This window comes from Anastrepha obliqua, chromosome 1, assembly GCF_027943255.1.
Source record: "Anastrepha obliqua isolate idAnaObli1 chromosome 1, idAnaObli1_1.0, whole genome shotgun sequence".
NCBI lineage: Eukaryota > Metazoa > Arthropoda > Insecta > Diptera > Tephritidae > Anastrepha > Anastrepha obliqua.
Window position 1 is genome coordinate 38,881,052 of NC_072892.1, and position 20,364 is coordinate 38,901,415.

General features: G+C 38.0%; 1 protein-coding gene across 4 annotated transcripts; it reads left to right on the forward strand.

Moving 5' to 3' along the window:
* Window position 1: 1 nt before the first annotated feature.
* Window positions 2-20,024, forward strand: LOC129253527 (uncharacterized). Of its 4 annotated transcripts, none has more exons than XM_054891946.1 (12): window positions 2-776; window positions 6,054-7,649; window positions 9,404-10,574; window positions 10,655-11,080; window positions 11,173-11,333; window positions 12,406-12,891; window positions 13,483-14,011; window positions 14,147-14,254; window positions 16,165-17,059; window positions 17,127-17,208; window positions 17,261-17,409; window positions 17,478-20,024. In XM_054891946.1, exons 2-12 carry the CDS (start codon window positions 6,488-6,490, stop codon window positions 18,216-18,218), a joined length of 5,910 nt encoding a protein of 1,969 aa, XP_054747921.1. In that variant the 5' UTR covers window positions 2-776; window positions 6,054-6,487; the 3' UTR covers window positions 18,219-20,024. The 4 variants fall into 4 exon arrangements, with proteins under 4 accessions (XP_054747921.1, XP_054747923.1, XP_054747922.1 ...); XM_054891948.1 differs by having other exon boundaries at window positions 2-270; XM_054891947.1 differs by having other exon boundaries at window positions 2-182.
* Window positions 20,025-20,364: the final 340 nt, after the last annotated feature.

Here is a 20,364-nt window from a genome sequence, read left to right on the forward strand (position 1 = left end):
TTAATTGACAGTGTGACGGAGATACGATACACGTCGGTTTAGTGTTGGCTGTGTTCGTTCGAATTCGGTTGTGCAGGGCAAAGAAAAAAGTATTTCACACTTAGTAAAAAATTTTTGAAAAAAGCGCAGAATAGAAAATCTATCGCGGCCGCCATTGTTTTGCTGCGCAGAGAATAAAAACGGTAGTGTATTTCGTTTTCACGGGGCGCGGGGTGAAAAAAGTGAAAATATTAAATTCGTATAATTCAAAGGCAGCGGAAAGATAATTTGGTTGGAAAAAATGTTTTTTCACTATTGTTAAATTGGTTTTTATCCATGTAGTGGCTCGTGGTGCTTGCTTATGTTAATCCACAGTGGCCGCCACATTCGTTCAGTTCGCCTCTAATTAAATCGAGAAGGGAACAAGGAAAGAAAAAAAAAAAAAAACAATACAGGCGGCCATAGCTAAACATTGTATTTGAAATTATTTTGTGCTCAAGGAATAAAAATTGAAAATTACTAATGAAAGAAGATCACTTATGTGATAGATGTGTAATAGTTTCTCCTAAATTTTTGAGTGTATCAACAATAATTTTCAAAGTAAATAGCCGTATGTAAAGAATATGTACTAAAACTAAATTCTGTTCCCGTTTTGTGGTGGAAGAAGAGGAAGATCGAAAGTAAAGCAAACCTCTTGTTGTATGGCGCGATTATGAATTTGTGATGCCGTCGAAAAAATGCTATAAAATTATATAAAATACTCTGAATTACTAATAGCGAAAAAAAGAAATTCGCAGGTACGCCCGCTTACGAATTACGCCTACTTAAAAGAAAAATATTTTTTTTTAATAAAGTGTTAGATTATAAGTTCTAGGGGTTTTAACGAATAATAAATATAAAGCAAGCAAAATTGTTAAAACTATTTTAAAGTGGTGAAATTATTTATATGAATTCCCAATTACAAGCGACTGTATTTAATGTGCGCGGAAGCAAACCAGAGATCCTACCCCATACACAAACCCAACACTGTACTCGTCGATAAAGGAAGATGGTGACAGCGCTGTCGCTGCACGCAGAAGTCGAATATACCCAGACATAACGTCCCGTACCATGCTTGTCATAGCTATTCTACCATACTATCACGAATCATAACGTAACTTTGTGTGCGCGTATGGACGGTTTAATGATAGGGGACCAATTCAAAGCAATTTCGATGTTGCGCAGTACTTTATTTCTCTCTTTCGCTCACTTGCGTCCGTCACCTTACCCCTGTTTGCTTAAAACTTTACTTTGCAGTAGCTCGTTATAGTGCGCATTTCTCGTTGTTTCGTTTAAACAATTCACAATAACATTTGCAGTATTGTGTGTTGAGATGTGTACCGCGACAATGTGGACTACTGTGAATGGCTTTGCTCTAAACTACATTGCTCGAGTTGGTAGCATATATCAAGTATGGCTAATTTGATGTGAACTCGAATGCGTGTTCTTTACGTTAAGAAGGTTTTTGAAGTGAAGGGTATATGTTTAAAGTCTCTCAATTTGGGAATATTGGCTTATTCTATATCCTTGGAATATACATAAGGGAACAATTCTAAAGTGTCTAAATTATACACAAAATCGTGTATGAAGCTTATGTGGAATATCTAAGTTATTGCGAAATCGCTGAAAAGTTGTCAATAACGCAACTTATGTACCACTTTACAAATTGAATTTATTAACCAGCTGAATTTGCTTTTAAATTTGTGTGTTTAAATACGATTTATCTATAAGTATTCTCCTTGTCTGGGCACACGTGAAGTTCCTGCTGATGAAATCATTGTTGCCGCGGTTTTCAATATGCTACCAATATTACTCGTTGTGGTGCAGTGCATTGTGTTTTTGTTTTATAAACTATATAACTAATCATTACGTTTACTAAACGTTTATCAGTCTGCGCTATTTACTCATATTTATCGAAGGTTTTTTTCAAATGGGTCTATTGTTTTGTGTACTTTCTGTAGAATACTATAAATTTTCGATATTTGAAGCAGCAGATACACCCATAAATATAGCGCACTATTTAAATACACTTATATTTAGTACTACAAGCACTAAAAAGTTGAATAAAACTTTTGCTGGGACATATACATGTAAATGCACGAAACTGATGGTATAACAACTGTGCAATTCCCATTTTGGTTGCGTAAATAAAACCCAAGCTTGCAGTTCCTAAAATATTATAGAAATAAGTGTTCGAAATTTAATCCCAATTCGGTACTTAAAATGATCCTCCTTGAGGTAATTAATAATGTCTCATAGATGCATTATAAATATTCACAGAGGGCTGGATTTAGATGTGCCCGGAGCGGGGCCAGCTTCCATTAACAGTTCGGGGGAAATCAGAAAATATATCGTTAATGTTTTAAGAGTGGTGAGTTAAGATGACTTTCTAAACATCAATTGCGCTGCATTAATACGAAGTGAAGTTCCTGCTGCTTAAAAGAAAGGTCGATGGTTCGTAATCGTTGAAGTTTTTAAATGCAAATCGTTCATCACAGATTTTTATGATGCGAATAATTGCAGTGGTACTAAACCAATTGCATTCCGTTGGTTTTCGCATAGCAGTAATACTTGTAAAGTGCAAGCGATGTTTAGGAAGACAGTCATAACTGCCTATTCTGAGTTCTAAGCCTCTTATAAGAGGGTTGTTATTTATATTTATGGGAACAATGAACATTAGACACTGAAACTAGTTTTATTATTTTTCAAAACATTCCCCATGATGATCGTTCGAACCAATGGCAAAACAACTGAATTGAGAGGACCTTCCTGGAATTCATCAGTGAGCAACTAGCGATTATGGATGGTGTTTACTTGCCTAGTAATGGGTTTAGTTCATCTATGTATTCTCGTGTTAACTCACCTCAATGGAGTAACTGTAAGCAATAAGGTTGCTCCAAATACTACTCCTCAGGGCTGACATTGAGCCTAATGTCGAATCCGAAGTCTATTCCTGCTGCGTTTGCCAAAGACAGTTCCTCCCGAACTTGTCTGCGGTTTCTTGAAATCAGTACAAGGGGTGAGACCATCTCAAGCCTTCTAACTTTAGGGAGTGCACCTCACGTTTTGTGTCAGGTCTCAGCATTCACGGCCTGTACTCTGCGCAATACGTCGGTGCATCTTTCAGAGTCTCGATAAACGCCGGGAGTTGTTGTTTTCCTGAAGGTCATCTGGGCCTAACCGCTGGAAAAGGCAAGCGGTGCATTGTTTTCTAGTAATGCATCATCGGATGCAATATAGCATTTTGTGTTTGCCGTTTCTTCGTCTCGCTTCATAACCGTAGGACGGCTCCAATAAATACGACTAACTTTTCAAGCCTACACCAGGCCGGAGATCATTTCTTATGTTACATAAATTTACATTATCAATGATTTACAATATACAGTTTATACAATTTATAACCATTGTAAGACTACAGACATCAATTTGGAGATTCAGCAACTGGTAAATCAACGTAAGCGAACGAAATGGGTTTACCATCTGCAGATAATGCAAGGGATGCCCTGGGTGGTAATTGTTCCTTTTCAATTTCTATATTGTGACGCTTTCTCAACCTTCAGTTCCAACACGATAAACATTTTTCGATATTGTTATCCGGCAATGGCATCAATAGCTTGTGTTCAGTTGTGAACGGTTTTTGTTTGTTTGTTAACAGTAATAGTAGCCCCGCCAGTGTCGGACATATCACCGGTCGTCTTCGTCTGGCTCATCTAGAAGTAGGCTCAGGAAACATGCTGTTTCGACGGGATGGGTCCTGAGGGAGAGGGGTGTTAGATGAGTCGATTTAGGGGGCATGTGAAAAGGTGGTTAATGTCGTGCGGGGTGCCTTCACATGCCGGCCATATGTTTGGTATGTCGGGGTCGATTCTGGATAGGTACGAGTTTAACCTGCTACAATATCCAGAATGTAAGTTTTTTTTCAGACTTTCTTGCTTCATCATTGCAAGGAATTTCGAACTCCTCTACTAAATTCATGGCCTCGTTATTTACCACCCTATGAAGGAGAAAGTTAAAGTCAATCACAACCCTACACTGACAGTCGTTAAACCCAAGTTACTGGGCGTAACTTTCTAAAGTTTGCTCCAAATTATGCAGCGCCCATTTGGTCACATGTGGCGCGCGGTGGATGAAGCTTGGTATCTGCCAAAGTACTGATATAAGTTCGCCCCTACAACATCTACACAGCTAGGCTTCTATGCTCGCTGTTAAGGTGTTACCGCAGGAGCCATCCCTACCCCGATTAGGGTTTGAGCCACGTCGTAATCATGTCAGGAGACTCTCCTAGACGTTATTGACGAGATACGAGACATAAACCATATCCGGATCCAGTGGTCCGGTACATATATAGATCAAAATTGGCGCTCATCGGGAGCCCAAACTCCACCCAAAAGAAGAGCTTCAACGGCGGCCGCCTTGGGTTGATAATGTACTAGAACAAAAACATCAACTTAAAAATTCAATATTTTTACTTCAATGTATTTTAGTAAGAGCTTTGAATTTTGGTTTGTCTGCACGAGGCTGTTAAAATATATCTGCGCTTACACACTGAAGTGCAAAATTGTCTGCTATTATTTATAAATTAAATGCCGTTGAATTGGTAAAGATATAGGGTATTGAATTAAACATACTACAGTTTTTCACTTCAGTGAATATAAGTGGAATCAAAGAATTTCTAAGAAATTTATAAGTATGTTGCATAATTTATGATGAATAAATATTTATCTCCCAGATACAGGGTACATACGGTATTTGAGGACAGGCATATATGTGGCTATCACTTCCCGAAACCATTAGTTTTATTTGTTCTCTTTTCCAGATAAGACATGGAGGACTACAACTTAACTCAAGAAATCAAGAGGAATGCAGTTATCGTCGCAGAATTTTTTAAAAATCTCTTATTTTCTTAAGTGTGTTGCTTCAAGACGGCGATGCAGAAACTGTTGCAAAACGCAAAAACTACGAGAAACTTTCTGACACTTTCGGGTCTGCTAAATTTAAATTAGATATACATATATAAAAGTGGAGCCTACATATTTCTTGTGTGTTTGTTCGAGCTCCTTCTGCTATTCGTTGCGTGCGTTTTGATGTTGTTAAAAAATGGAGGGCCTACAATTTTAAGCCTACTCCGCAGCTTTTTGATGCCAGAAATACATTCGATAGGTTGTCGATGTCAAAATACGCTCTAAAATATTAAACAACCACCTGAAGCGCCTGAGATGTTATGCTTTTTGTTTTACGAAAAAAATGTTGACCATGACCAAAATACCAAGTGCAGAATGCAAATCCTTCAGAGGTTCTTGTTATCATACACAGGCAGTTTTCAGCCGTTATTATGGTTGAGGCCCTATGTTTCATCTAGGAACTATGGGAAACCATAATATATATAAATATATTGAAACCATAATATATATATATTGATATATATATATATATATTGACATATATATTGATATATATATATATTGACATATATATTGATATATATATATATTATGGTTTTAGGTTTTGTGAACAACAAAGAATATTTCACTTCTATACTGAAGGACTTCGAGGAGATTTTGCTGCATATATCGCGGTTCTAGAGACATTAGTGAAACCCTGGATTGATAGTATGCACGATGACAGCCCACACATCTTTCAGCAAGATTGCTCCTTCACACAAAGTGAAGACGTCACAAGATTTGATGGCTGAAACATTTCGTGACCACATAACACCGACTTATGACCTCCTAACTCTGCAGATCTTAATCCCCTGGATTACTACGTAATTAAGCGTGAAACCGAAAAGCATCCTCAACACCATTTCTTCTCTGAAGGCTGCAATTAATTGTGAAATTGATTGATATCATAGATAAGTTAATATTGTGTCATATTGTGTATAGCGTCATTAAATTTTGTTCAAAATAAAATCTCATTAGTTTTACTCTTAAGTAGTCCTCAAATACCGCACGCACGCTGTATATGCATATTATTTTATAGAGATATATCTATGAGACAAACACTATTTTAATTACATTTTTTATACTTTTATGCAGATTAGTCATCATTATGTACCTAATCACTTGATAAAAGGTTAGCATTGAAGATTGAAGTTTACTGCATGCGACGACAAACGGGATAAGGGACATCCTCGTTACGCGCAAGAGCACTAAGTTCAAAGGATTTAAGGGTAGATACATCGCAAAAGGATATTATCCGAAGGACATATATCTTTTGCGGTTGCATTATCATACCATCAATATAATTTATAACATTAAAAATTGAGAAGTCAATAGAGACGACGACGCGCGCAAATCGCAGGCGCAGTCAAAGAGTAGGTAGCAGTCGGGGTGCCGTTGAGGATGAGCCTATAGCCGAATGTGGCAATGGCGATAGCGCATTAACCGACGCTGTATTTGCCAGCATCGAAGCAGCTGCCGACGCTGCGAGTATTGAGAAGCCAGATGAAGCAGCTTCCGGTAGTAACAGCATGGCACCAGCGCTCAACGAGCCAATGAGCCCCACAGAAAAGCTATCTAACTCGACTGCAAAATTCACACCTTCGACTCGTTCAACAAAAGGTGGCAGTGGCACTGGGTCGACAACACCGTTGCCTATAATCAGCGGCTGTAACAATAGTGAGAACAAGGAGAAAAGACCACGAAGAACTTCAATATCTACTCCGACGCCGTCACCGTCAGCCTCTAATTTAACGCGTGTAACACGGTCCAAAGACGCTTTTCAACGCATATTTGAGCAGGCCGTCTCACCCACAACTTTTGTCTCACCACCACCAATTGTCAAGGAGGATACCAATACATCAACAGCGACGAACAATACTTTGGGCATAGGTACCACTACGTCAGACGGTGAAGACGAAAGCAACAGCAGAAATACGCATCAGGACGATATAACTAATAATGAGCCAATGGGACTGAGTGTGATATTGCAAAACAAAAACGTCAATAGCTGTAATGACACAAATTTTGTTGAAACTGCTATTTCGGTTGCAGAGACGAGTGAGACAACACATAAGGACGTCGAAACCAATTTCAACAATAACAATGACACAAGTATAACTTTTAAAAGTAACTCAACGGAGCAGCTCTTGGCCGATTTGACAAACGACATCGAAGAGACCATCACAACTAAAATCTGCATACGTAAGCAGCTGCAGGATGTTACGGGATTGAAAAACGGATCGAACGTATTACCGAATACGACAACAGAAACAAAAAATATAGCCACTCTCAAAACTGGTGGAAGAGAAGCGAGAAAATCAAACTCAGCTTCAAGCCCTCTTATAGCACAAGCTTCACATATAGACAACCTGCAGCATATGGAATCCGGTTCGCAAAGCGGAACAAATGAAAATTATATTGGGTCAATTGCAAAGACGCAAGCACAAAAAGTAATTTTACTGGGTGAGAAGAAAAGGCTCAACGATGTCGTTGCGACAACAACTTGTAACTCAACTTTGGTTTCGGAAACAATTCCAGCTGGTGAGTTACATGTCGAATCGCAAATAGGGAGCGCGAGGATTCAAAAACCTGAAGGGTCAACGCGTTTGCAAATTTTGTCAGTCGACGTCCTGCCACCAATCAGTACCGACTCGACGATGACCGCTTCTGAAGTAGAAGATAATCTTGAAGGTATGAGTATATGCTGAACAAATAAGTAGGAAATATATAAAAATTCGTACATTCATAAAAAATTAGGACATATGTATTTTTATAAGTGTACAGCATACAGTGAGGCAAAAAAAAAAACTCTAAACCAAAGGGTTTTTCTTTGACATACAATAAAACTTTAAAGTTGCAATCAAAAGTAACTGAAAGGCTATTCTATTTCCTTTCAAGAAATAGAAACAATTTCTTTTAAACTTATTTTAATACGCATCTATTCATTACATTATTCAACTTCTCAAATGTGATGCTATAGCGAGCAGAAGGTTTAGACTCGCGGTCGGATGCCGCCAGGAAAGATCACATACGCTTAACTTAAAGCGAAACCATCTTAGGTTATTTGAGGTACCTGGTTTTGGATTGAGGTTCTGTGATGACTAAAAGGCACAACAAATCGTGAGGTGGAAGTGTAAACCTCTTTTTCATTTGTCTATTCATTAAAAAATATACAATAATTATTACTTTTTGTGGCCACCCTTCGTGGCGTTCAGCACAGCTTGCAGTATTGCCATAGAATGTACCAAGTCGTTTGTAACATCGAGAAATAAATATTTCCAAAATATTCTAAATAGCGTCCTTAATCTAACTTAATTTTTTTATTTATTTAATTGTTTATTAGAGTTAAATTGCTCAGATATTAATGTAATGCTAATGCCGATAAGTCTAGACCGAAAAAAACTCGAGAAGGAATTAAACTCAGACAAAGCTCTGTTAGTTGGAGATTTAGTATTGTAAAGCGTTTTATAAAAGCCTATACAAAAATACCTAAACCACAAAGGTATTAAAATTGGCAAATTAAAATCAATTAACCCAAGAAGGGACAAGTAGTAAATTTTACCCCAAATGATGTCGAGAGGAAATTAAAAAACCAAAAGAGATCGTCTATTATTTAACAATAATAAACTAATTAACTGGTAACGAGAATTATAAGACGGAATCGGATCAGAAAAATTGCAGGAGTGCAAAGCAAAACGTATTGATATTTCCTACACTCTCTCCAATCGATTTATATGAAAATCGTGATGCGGTCTCGAGATAATAACAGCGTATTCCAGTTTAGATCGAACAAATTTACTATTGCATGCAATTTGGTCTGCATATACTCCCTTAATGGGGTTAAGTTCTGGACCTTTTCAACGTTTAAGACAATTTCGTTTATTTTGCGAGTGCTTTTGTTTTCTTACCCATATTTAATAATCATCTTTTGAATACCTTTTGAGATTTGTTTATTTGGTTTTTGTCAAAACATTTAAAAAATATATCACGATGTAAAACACTCGCATAAACACAACACGAAAATAATAGCAGATAAAAAATAATGGCGCTTACTAAATAAATGCATATAAAGTGTTGCCAGCGCAAGTAGACATTTTTTCTTTTTTTTATCTTCAAAAGTGGAGTTGCATCATCTTTTTTAAGTTCTTCACAATAAAATGAATTTATTGTTACATGTTAATTTGTTAAAAATACATAAAATGTATGTTTATATACTTCTGGCTGCAGCCTAAAAGTTTAAATGGCTTTTGAGACAATGCATGTCAAAGACAATACCCTTTGGTGTACAACTTTTTATTTTTAGGTGTGTCAAAAAATGCTTCAAAAACAGAAGTTAGAGTATGTACCAATCTTTAGAAGGATATAGTTAATAGGACTATGTTACTGTGTAGCTCTAATATCGTTCATAAACTTGAAATAATTTTTGTGGTCTTTTTACTTAATAGAACGGCTAAGTCAACTTGATGGTACTGTGATGGCTTCTTCGACCTGCGAAAATATGAATACTGTAATTGCTAGCGGTGGAATTGAAACTATGCCAACAACTCCTCCACGCACTCCTACAAAACAGCAAATACATCAGCAGCAAGTGCAAAATCTGCAGCAGCAATTGCAACAAACCCCACCAACACCATTATCACAGCAAGCACATCATCAACAACAGCATATGCAGCAACAAAACACTTTTACGCCGCAGAGCAGCACCTCATCAGTGAATACAATGAACAGCACGAATTTGCCACCGGCTTTCATGAAAGAAAGTGGAGCTAGTGAGCTGGAGGATCAAGACATAGAAGAAGTGCTGAAAGTGCTTAAAGGTTTCGATGGTAGTGCTGGCGCTGATACGCTATGCGACTTAAATGTACTATTCAACGAGGAGTATACCCTCAATTATGAAGAGGTCAGCAGTCAGCCAGCATCCACATCGGCCAAACCGAACTCTATAAAGGAAATGCAAAACGAAATCGAACGCAATCAACAAAATATGCAACATAGAATCGATTTCCTATTGCGGCGTATGCGCAAAATTCAATCTCGTTATATGAGCAAGCATTGCAGCGAAGAGATAGCTGGCCTATTTGAATGGACGGCCCGTATATCCGCTGGTAAAGGTGGCGCAATAAACAGCGCATCTGATCATTTGCATACTGACACAGCAATTAGTGTCATAGCAGCACGTCCACCTGCCAGTAATTGGGCTGAGGAGAAAAATCCGGTGGCTTCAACTCAAATGTCATCAATGTTGCGTCGCTTGGAACAGTCTTCAAATGCACAACAACTTTGTATAGGGCTCGCGAGTAGCACCTTAAGCGCCGCGAATATGCAAGTGCCGCGAAAATCCAAAAAGGCACTTTTGCAAGAAATGCAAAATGCTGCATCGACGTCTACTATGGCAACCTCAATAGCATCACCGGTCGAACGTAAAGGCGAAGTTGTGGTTCCCCATTACGACATAAACGTCAGTGAAGAGATGGCTCAAGTTGCTGGACTATTACAAACTGAGATGCGAGAAGTACAGACGGCTATGGACTCAGATGCAACGGAATCTAGCTCTGGTGGTGAATCTGCAGACGAAATGGTTACATACAATAATCAGATGCAGCAACCACTGGCTATGTAAGTGATATTCGCACATAATATATATATCTAGTAGCCATTTGTATATAACTAAAGATATTGTTATTGTTTCTATGTAGTGCCAAACGTGCTGCCTGGCGGTATTCTCGGGATCGAGCAGCGATAGCCGCACGCTGGTCATGGCTGCTTTCACAAATTGCTGATTTAGAAATTAAAATACGGCAACATACTGAACTGCGGCAGGAGATTGTGCGAACCAAGGGTGCAGTGGTGTGTGGTTCAGAGGAGCAGTATGCAATTGCTCATGGTGGTAATCTCAAATCAATTGAGATAACTGCAAACAGTACACCAGTATCATCTGTTAATGGATATAAAGGGAACCTGTTAAGCAGCACTGGTGGTAAACTTGATGCTGTTGAAAGTGATGAAACGGGACTTTCAGGAGCGGCGCGTACTCGTGGCTTTATGTCATCGCTTTTCCGCAAACGAAAACTTCTCCAAACGCAAAGTCTCCATACCATTTCAAAGAAGGCTGCGCGACCAAGGTGAGTGGTTGTTACTGATTTATACTCGTTTTAGAGTTAAATGTTTATTTTTTGTTTCTTTATATTTATTTAATGTTTATTTATCATTTCAGCAACATAAAATGTGGCTGTCAGTGGCCTCTTAATCCATGTGCGTTGTGTACGGGACGAATAGACCCGACGGCACCTCGAGATCCTCCAGATACAATGATGATGGCAGATAGAATATCTCTACTTGATCCCGGTTATCATCCTGTTTTAAGCTTTCGTGAAGGTGAGTGTAATATAATATTTCGTATAGTATTTGTTTGTAAGATATAAATTGAAATTAAAGTCACAAGGGTTACATCCCATTTCCACCAAGAAATTGACTGCAGTTAAGAATGTCTGAAAGTACCTTCTAAAACATATTTTTATATGTAAAGACGCTTTCACTGAAGTGAATAAATGCGAATTCATACAAGGAGTTGGCTTAAACTAGACCAAAAAAAAATGTACATGTATTTGGTTTTTGCAATATGGTATTTTGAATGTCAAAATTTCAATCAGGAAGTAAATAAAGCAACAACAAAGAAGTATGCTACTTTGACGTTCAAAATACCAAATAGCAAAAAAAATTCGAATCAATTCTTTGTATATATTTGTTCAGAAAGCGAATTAACGCACTTTGGTGCAGCAAAAATTTCAGTTGAGTGCGATCATGAACTTTAGTTAAGCGTAAACTACAAAATGAGAATTTTCTAATAGTTTCCAGACAGTGATGGCAATAATATACGGCAACGTCTTACGTATTTCACAACGTTGGTGTCACAAAAACGTGACGAGGTCGAGGATATGTTTTTTTCATTTTTCGGTCCATATGACCGGGCATTTATCGGGGTCCAGCGGGGCCATAACAAAATCTCCTTAAGAAAACTTAATAAAATATATAATTCTTTGATGACTTAACCGTAAATTACGTTACCAACACCATTTTGACGATGCCTTTATTATAAGTCGTTCTTCTGGTCATAGAAAACATCAATAACAATAACTTTAAGCATAAAAGACCATCATTTTTCCCCCATCAAAATGGCTTCTGTGAAATTTCAGTTTACACTAAGTGTTCTCCTTAGTTGTCTGTTCAAATGTGACTAATTGTAAACAATCCGCGTACAAAAGTCCCTCTGGCTGCTTGCATTGATATTGTGACGAAGGCAAAAAAAAAAACTGGCTAGTTTAAAGACTGTCGTGCTGATTCCAAACAGCTATTCTAGTTACTGCATATTTTACCTTAGAAAAAATTCCGTTTAATATTACATAAATAGATGTGCTATAAAAATATTTATTTTTACAACTTTTCATAGACGTTAGCAGCACTTTGCACTTGGAGGCTATTGCCCGTATGCCAGAATGGCAGCAGCGCATTATGCGCTGTCAAGTAAAGAGCATTGCGAAAAGTGTCTGGAAAGCTGAACGCGAGGCTGAACGTGCAGCTGGGCATAATACATCCAAGAAATACAATGAACCGGCCGTCAAACGCCGCTACACGAAGAAAAAGGATCGACTAGCTATAGAAGAAAAGAATGCGGCGGCAGCGGCGGCATCGGGAGCGACAGCGAATCCAACTAATGCGTTACCATCAGCTACAGCTGGCCTTGTTGGAGATTCATCGGTTAATTTAACAGCAGGAACAGTCGGTGGTGGGAGTGGTGGAGCGTCGGCGGATGCATCAGTGGCTAGCGCATATGCAACAGCGATAAAAACATCAACGTCATTGCCGGCATGCGATGTTGGAAACGGTACTGGCACTTTGTCTACGTCTACTACAACAACGCCACTTGTGGCCAACAGTAAATTATTGTAAACATGAAAAATTCGATAATTGATATTAACATAAAACAAAAACAATTTTGCATCTCTTTTTCTTTCCATTTTGTGTTGCAATCTGAACTGATCTGCTCCTTATTCAAACGACTCTACTATACCGATTGCCTCTGAAAAATGCCATTCTGATATTAATCTGCTCTGCTGATCGGATTGATTACATACTCTGCATTTAAATAATAATTCCTGACGCTTCGAAATGCCGCCTGCCGCCAAACGCAAACAAAAAACAAAAAAAACAAATGATTTGAATTTTCGCTCAACTTGATGAAAAAATAAATGACGTGAATATCGTCTTTTGCGCCAATCTTCATTTAATATTTTTATTTACCTGAAATGCTAAAACATTACAAAAAAACAAAACAACAATTACGTGACAACATAACTATTCGAAAATGAACACACTTTTCGAAATAAACCGAATTATTTTATGCAATTGACTTTTGTTTTTTTAATGCTGTCAAATGGAACTTTTGATTTTATCAACACATTTTTTCATCATGCTTTAAAACAATCGATCAATTGGTATATTGGTATTTTTGGCTTTGATGAAATAGTATCGGCAAAAAATTCAAAAAAGTTGCACCACTATCATCTAGTGGGCGACGGTGTGCTGCTAGAACCACCACGATCTTTATCGCCGGTGGCCACAAATCACAGCAGTCACAGTCAAAGCAGTCAGCAAAGTGGCAACAGCAACAACAATTACATTCATCAAACAAGCGACAATCCCTCGCAAAATTACGATCCATACAATCCCAGCCCAATACATTCATCATTGATCTTCAGCAACAGTAACGGTTTCAGCGGCGGTGCTGTTGGCGGCGGCAGTGGCAGTGGCAGTGGCATCGGCAATCATAAACACAACAGCAAATATCGTAAAAGTTCAGGGTCAAGCGGAGCAACGGGCTTTGTCAACAACAACAACACTTTCTTCTATCATCAAAATAATTATTTGCCTTCGCACCACACCGGTGAATCGAATGATGCGAATTGGGATGGTTTTGCGACACGTAGTCGCACATCATCACCTACTCATGCAGGCGCTGGAGGCGGCGGCAGCAGCAACTACCACAAATACGAAAGGTGATTGAGTTTTTCTTTTCCATTCAATCGAATTCGTTTTTGAACTACTCCTTGGTTGCTATTCGTTTCATTAAAAGTCAAACTGGAATTCAAATATGCAATAATTATTTTTTTGTTTTATGCTTTTGATTGCAGATCTAAAAATCGAACATCGTATGATATAGACAACATTGTTATACCCTACAGTGTTGCTGCAGCGACACGGGTTGAAATTTTACAATACAAGGAAATACCAACACCCAAGTAAGTGGGAAATTTCTATTCAGTGTACAAATAATAAAATGTTCCCCGCCGTGGCCGAGTGATTATCCTTTTCGGTCGGACCATGAAACATCAAATGATAGCCATGGAATTACTTCCGAATACATTTCTTGAATTTGGAAAAAAACTCTAGAAAAGAAGAGTTTACTGCTGTTCAAAGGTGACAGAAAATTTTAGATTCTTTCATTTGTAGAACGCCAAATTTTAAAAGAAACTCGGATCAAAAAGGCTTATGAAGGATGTAAAGAAATAGGCAGATATTTTTTTGAGGGCTTTTTCATGGCAGAAATACACTCGGAGGTTTTCCATTGCCTGCCGAGGGGGCGACCGCTATTAGAAAAAACTTGTTCTTCATTTTTTGGTCTTTCACCGAGATTCGAACCTACGTTCTCTCTGAATTCCGAATGGTAGTCACGCACCAACCCATTTGGCTACGGCGGTCGCATGAGATAAGCAATAGGTTAAATATTGAAGCTTTTACACAACACAATTGCACTACGGTGTTTTGGACAAATTGTTATGAATATATTCTTATAGCTGTTGTCCAATGTAAGACTTCCACTTTTTACCTTTTGAAATTCGTATGTACATATATAACTAGTAAGCCTGGCCACGCTTCGCTGCGGCTCTAATACGTTTGGGCATAAAATATCTCTCTTCATGTACTTTTCATTTTACCGGTCACAAATATACGCAAAAAACAGCTGAATTTTTATAGAAATATATATAAGTACACTTGTGGAAAATAAAATAGATGCTCAACATATTGACCTCTTTTTGCTATTTTACTTCTGTTTATTTAGTGTCTATTAATTTTTTCAAAAAGGTTTAATTCATTATACAACAAAAACCATATAAATAATTTTACGTTATGAAAATTGTGAAAATTCTGCAAATTTTCACCAAAATTTCAAACTTTTTCCCAATTTTCAGAATAATTTTTGGTATACAGTTTTAAAGCCCGTAATAAAGTGCAAATAGTAAAGGGCTACAAAATACACTTGATTTTTGAGATTTTTTCCTGCTGACAGTGCCATGCATTTTCTTCCATATGAAGTACGTTCATTGAGCTGACTCGAGACCACAGGTAGCTAAGGGCCCCGTGAACTTGCACCTATATAAGCATGATGGCAAAATATTTAGATGTGACCGAAAAAGAGGGTGGACATGCATTACCCGCCCATACGCCCATGGCAGCCGGTATACTTACCGGAGTGACTCGGTAAACTAACCCTGTTTAGTGCGCTGATTTTCACCCCTTGGCTATCGTCACTGAAGCAACTTTAGGCAGCAAGTTTCCTCCAAAGTCGTCTTCGTTTAGATGCAACCAGAGCAACGGGTGCTGTCATTTTAAGATCTGCTTCGCCATGTGCTGCTCTCACCATCAGACGTCAGCTCGTAGGGGTAGAGGTCACTTTTGGTAGTTTACTCGTCTCATCGTGAGCTGAGACCACTGAGACCCTCAAGTCGCTAGCTGGTAGTGCAAAGAAACGTTTTTAGCGACATTTAAGGTAATGCAGTTCCTATCTGGTCATCTGGAACCAGTGATACTCAATGGATAAAGCTCTAGATCTGCCAAATACTGCAATCAGGAGAGTTAGGGGTTGTCTGCTGGTGTCTCCAATACAACACCTGCTTAGTGAGACATCCATGCTCCCAGTTAGGAACATGATATTATGCTCAGCAAGCAGTTCCTACAGTAGCACCTTAGCAAGCACTTGCTGGAATATATGTTTTAAACTAAAAATATATTGAATATTTATTTCCAACCAAATTTTTTGTAAGTTATTTAAAATTATAAACAAAAAATGTTTGAAATTTTCTAATTTTATATAAATATTTTATTAATTTGTTACACCAATATTATATCTTCCTTAACTCAATATGTTTAGATGGCGAGTTATTGTGGAAGATCGTGGACGTGCTTCAAAGACATCAACTTTGGACCCAGTTGTATCTGGAATAACCGAATCTGATGGCGGCGAAGGAATGGATATCGATGGAAGTGAAAATATACTGGAGCAAAATAAGCCATCGGGTGATGGTATATCTGTAAAATCAGCTGAGGATGCTAAGGAGGAAGGAAAGAAAATAGAGGTTATAGAAAAAATAACAGCAGCAGCAGAAATTATAACCGAAGTGTCCGAAAAACTGACTGTTAATAACGAGAAGATAATAGAGGATGGAGCAGACGCCTTAGCGAAAAGTGATTTAACGATTGCTGGTTCAATAAAGATCTCAGAGCAAAAGAATAATAACGTTTTAAAACAACACAGTGATGCGGTGACAAAAACTGAGAATAAGAGCATTACAGCGGAAAATACGTTGTCGGCAAACGACCCGGACTCGGACGAACCACTGGTGAAGAAATTAAAAACAAAATCTATATCGGAAAATGAAAAATTCAGCAAGACGGTTATAGATGCCGTTGTTGAAGCGAAAACAGAAGGTGTAAGCGATGCAACTCTCGCTATTACGGAAATTCCAGGATCAGAAGCAATGGCGACTTTGAAAATGAAATCGCAGCTGAAGTGCAGCGCTGTTATTCAAGAAGATGATGAAGCGTCTGAGTCCGAAGACATCACTGATGATGCCATCATGTTGAAGCATGAACGCGCGCTGGCTGAAGAGCGTCGAAAATTCAAAACCTATTTGAAATTCCCGTGGAGTACGCGTTCACGAGCTAACCGGCGAATCGACAGTCGCGCAGAATCAAGCGGCGCCAATACGCCAGATCCCACTTCACCGGCGCCACAAACACCCAGTCTAGGCGGTGGTGATCAGGAGGTACATTTGGAGCAAAATAAAAAATTATAAGTATTATATAATAATTTCCTCTTTTTCATAATTATAGAGTATTCCCTCACCACTGGCGCCGTCTACACCGCTTAATCCATTGGATACGATTTCTTCGGAAGCAGGCGAAAACGGTGCAAGTAAGTCGAATAAAATTTGGACCCCAATCATATAAACAATCTTGTTTCTTAGGTAATCACCCTCCAGCAAGTGCCATCGGCAGTACTCCAAATAACACCAATAATAACGTTTTGATCAAACGTTTGGAACGTCGGCGCACAACGTCTACGAAAAAAGAACGTGAACTGGAGCGACGAAGCTCCACACCAGATTCCAGAGAGGTATGAAATAACAACTATTTTATTATCTTTCGCAATCCTTCATAACTTTCATTTCGATTTACATGTAGCTTGTGCCACCATATGAACCTTTGCAATTCCCACTTACCGATGAGGCGTTCGAAGGCTTGCTTAAGGCAATGCCTATCGAATTTCATTATTTAGATTTCGACTCAAAGTATTTAGAAGACTGTAATAACACTGGCGGTGTCGTCAGTAGCTCCAAATATCCCCGTCAACGCACTAGCTGGCGCAGCGATGGGTTGGCGGTGAGTAGCAGGCGCGGAAAGTTAGCCTCAACAACGCAAAACTGTGATGTAACTAGTAATAGAAGGCAGCGAATAAATAATAATGCTGGTTCACGCAAAGGTGTCAACGGTGGTCGTGGGCGGCGGCGTGGCAATCATGCGAGCGTTAAAATTAATGATACGTTGGAGAACGGTGTTCATGGCGCTGACGAGGATGAAGAGGTCGATGATGATGATGTCAATTTGATGATGTTATTGGCTGAGGAAGACGATGATTACGACTATCCAAAACATCATTTAGCGCCCGACGATGATCTCTTTGAAGGCGGTTCTGTTAGTGTTGGTGGTGGTGGTAATGGCGCTTTGAACGGTGTTACACGAAATCGCATGATGGATATTGACGATGAGTATGAAGCTTATTTGGGTCGTAGACACCGTGACAGCGATGCGGACACCACAGACAGTGAGCCATTCGCTGACGATGATCCGAACGATCCGGAATGGCGCGGCGGTGCCGAAGATCGTGGTGGAGGTGGTGAACGAAATCGCCGCGCCGTGAGGTAGCGAGAGCAAGTGAATATCGAACAGACTAACTAAAAAAACGGTTGGGTAATTTTACGTTGTGACTGAAATGTAAAAATCAACGGATTTTCGCCGCTTTATTTTGAGAAAAATACTTGAAATTTTTCTACATTTGATTTAACACAATCGCTTTATGTATGCTGCGTTACATTAATATTTAGTGTACGGATACTGATGCCTATTTGTGGTGGAGCCATAGTTTTAAATAATTCCCCCAGTTTTAATTACACTTACTTATAGACTAAAAGACAGAAATATTAGAGGAGGCAACACATTTAGTAGTAGTGACAGTTGGAAGAGAGTAAAACAGTGATGCCAAGAAAAAATGACCGCGAAAATATGTTTTTTCTTGTTTTTAACACAACTGAATACTTAGTAAACTAACTTGCAACTTTGCTGACTATTTTTGTGTCGAAACATTTCAAGAGCAGTCAAGTGTTGTATTTGCATATACATATATATACATACATTTCGATAAATATGCAAATGTTTTTTTCCATTGTAATGAAGCTGAAAAAATTTACATATACCTATGTTTATCAACGGCAATTTAGCTGTGTGCTTGATTTACTTTGATTATTTGAAATTTGTCAGCATTTGGAATATAACTATTAATTTTTTGCTTCTCTTAATAAAATGCAAAAAGTAGAGAAAATCGAAGAACAGCAAAGTAAATTATAAACAATTCATTGCTATGTCTAAGTTGTTTTTGTCGGACTTCTTTTGCGCACAACCAGGGAATGGGAGGGGAACGGGGTGAGGGAGGGGCGATTGTGCATTGTTAACAGTATGTGTAAGTTTATGCTTTTAATTTTTTTTATCGGCAAGTTAAATTTTAGATTTCATATTGGAAGTAAACAAGAAATACAAAAACAAAAAAAAAACAACATACATATATATTTAAATAATTATAGTTGTCAATAGTATATGCAATGAAAACAAAAATTAAACATTAACATCTAATTATACTTAAATATTACATTTATCATTATGTTTAAATTTAGTAAACACTCACAATACACATGTACAGCAAGCACACTTACATATAAACAAAGAAGCTAAAAAACGTAATTTTCATTGTAACCGACTTGTGGAATCTACCGCAAATTAACTAACTATGTAATTTAGTTTAAAATCAAGAAACTATTTACAATTAATTAGATTCTCTATAAATTTATGTGTTTTGACGGATGATTACTTAAAATTTGATTATTTACGCACTTGAAATCATGATGAATACCCCATGGCAATTGGTTATTTTCAGTTCTCTAGATAAACTAAAAGTTGAGTTTTGTTCACGTGTCTGGTTGAGGCAGAGTTTCCACGAACCGTCTGTCTGTACGTTACCGAAACGACCCGGATTTATATCCGGCCAAGGACTCCCCAGCCAGTCACTCCAGCAGCATTTCCCGTATGTAAGTATGTGGAATGTTTATGCTGCTACAACAACAACCACATCAATGCAGAGTGTACGCAAATACTAATTAATGAAATTAATTTAAGCAAATGTTGAAGTTTTTGCAAACAGTTTTTGGCAATGTAAGTTATTCATCAAAACACGTGAATATATGGGAGACTGTTCGCTAAATAGATCAAAGTAGCGGCATATAGGTACAATAGACAATATAATGAAAACTGCTTGATCATGGAATCCAAAAAAACTTTTTAAAGAACTATTGTTATTGGATTCCCATTTAAATTGCGTTACGTAGTTAGTCTCTGGACAAGGCAAATTAAATGCAAATGAAACTTTAATAAATTGGCTGGCTTCTGCATGCATATTCTTAATTTGGTGGTTTTATTTTCAACTGACTTTTTTTCACTAAACCGGTTTAATTAAAAAAAGCTACCAAAATTTAAGAAAAACAAAAGGTGTTCATTTTTGCAGTACTTTATGAAGTTTGTGCGAACTGTTAAAACAATTATTCTGTATTTAATTGGCTAACTCCTTATATATTGAACCAATTCGATTTATTTCTTAAAAAAGTATGTATGCGGCCAAAAATGAGTGCGGTAACTGCGGCGACCGCTTAGCCACATGGACCATTAGGTAGTGTCCGGGTTCGAAACTGCGGTCATAAAACACCAAATAATAGAAAAAGTTATTTCTAATATCGGTCGCCCATCG

Bases quoted from the DNA above. Each gene is read 5' to 3' on its own strand.
- LOC129253527 (XM_054891946.1), top strand. From the start codon at position 6,488: ATGGCACCAGCGCTCAACGAGCCAATGAGCCCCACAGAAAAGCTATCT. The intron at 10,575-10,654 runs GTAAGTGATATT...GTTTCTATGTAG, and splicing joins ATGCAGCAACCACTGGCTAT to TGCCAAACGTGCTGCCTGGC. The intron at 11,081-11,172 runs GTGAGTGGTTGT...TTATCATTTCAG, and splicing joins AAGAAGGCTGCGCGACCAAG to CAACATAAAATGTGGCTGTC.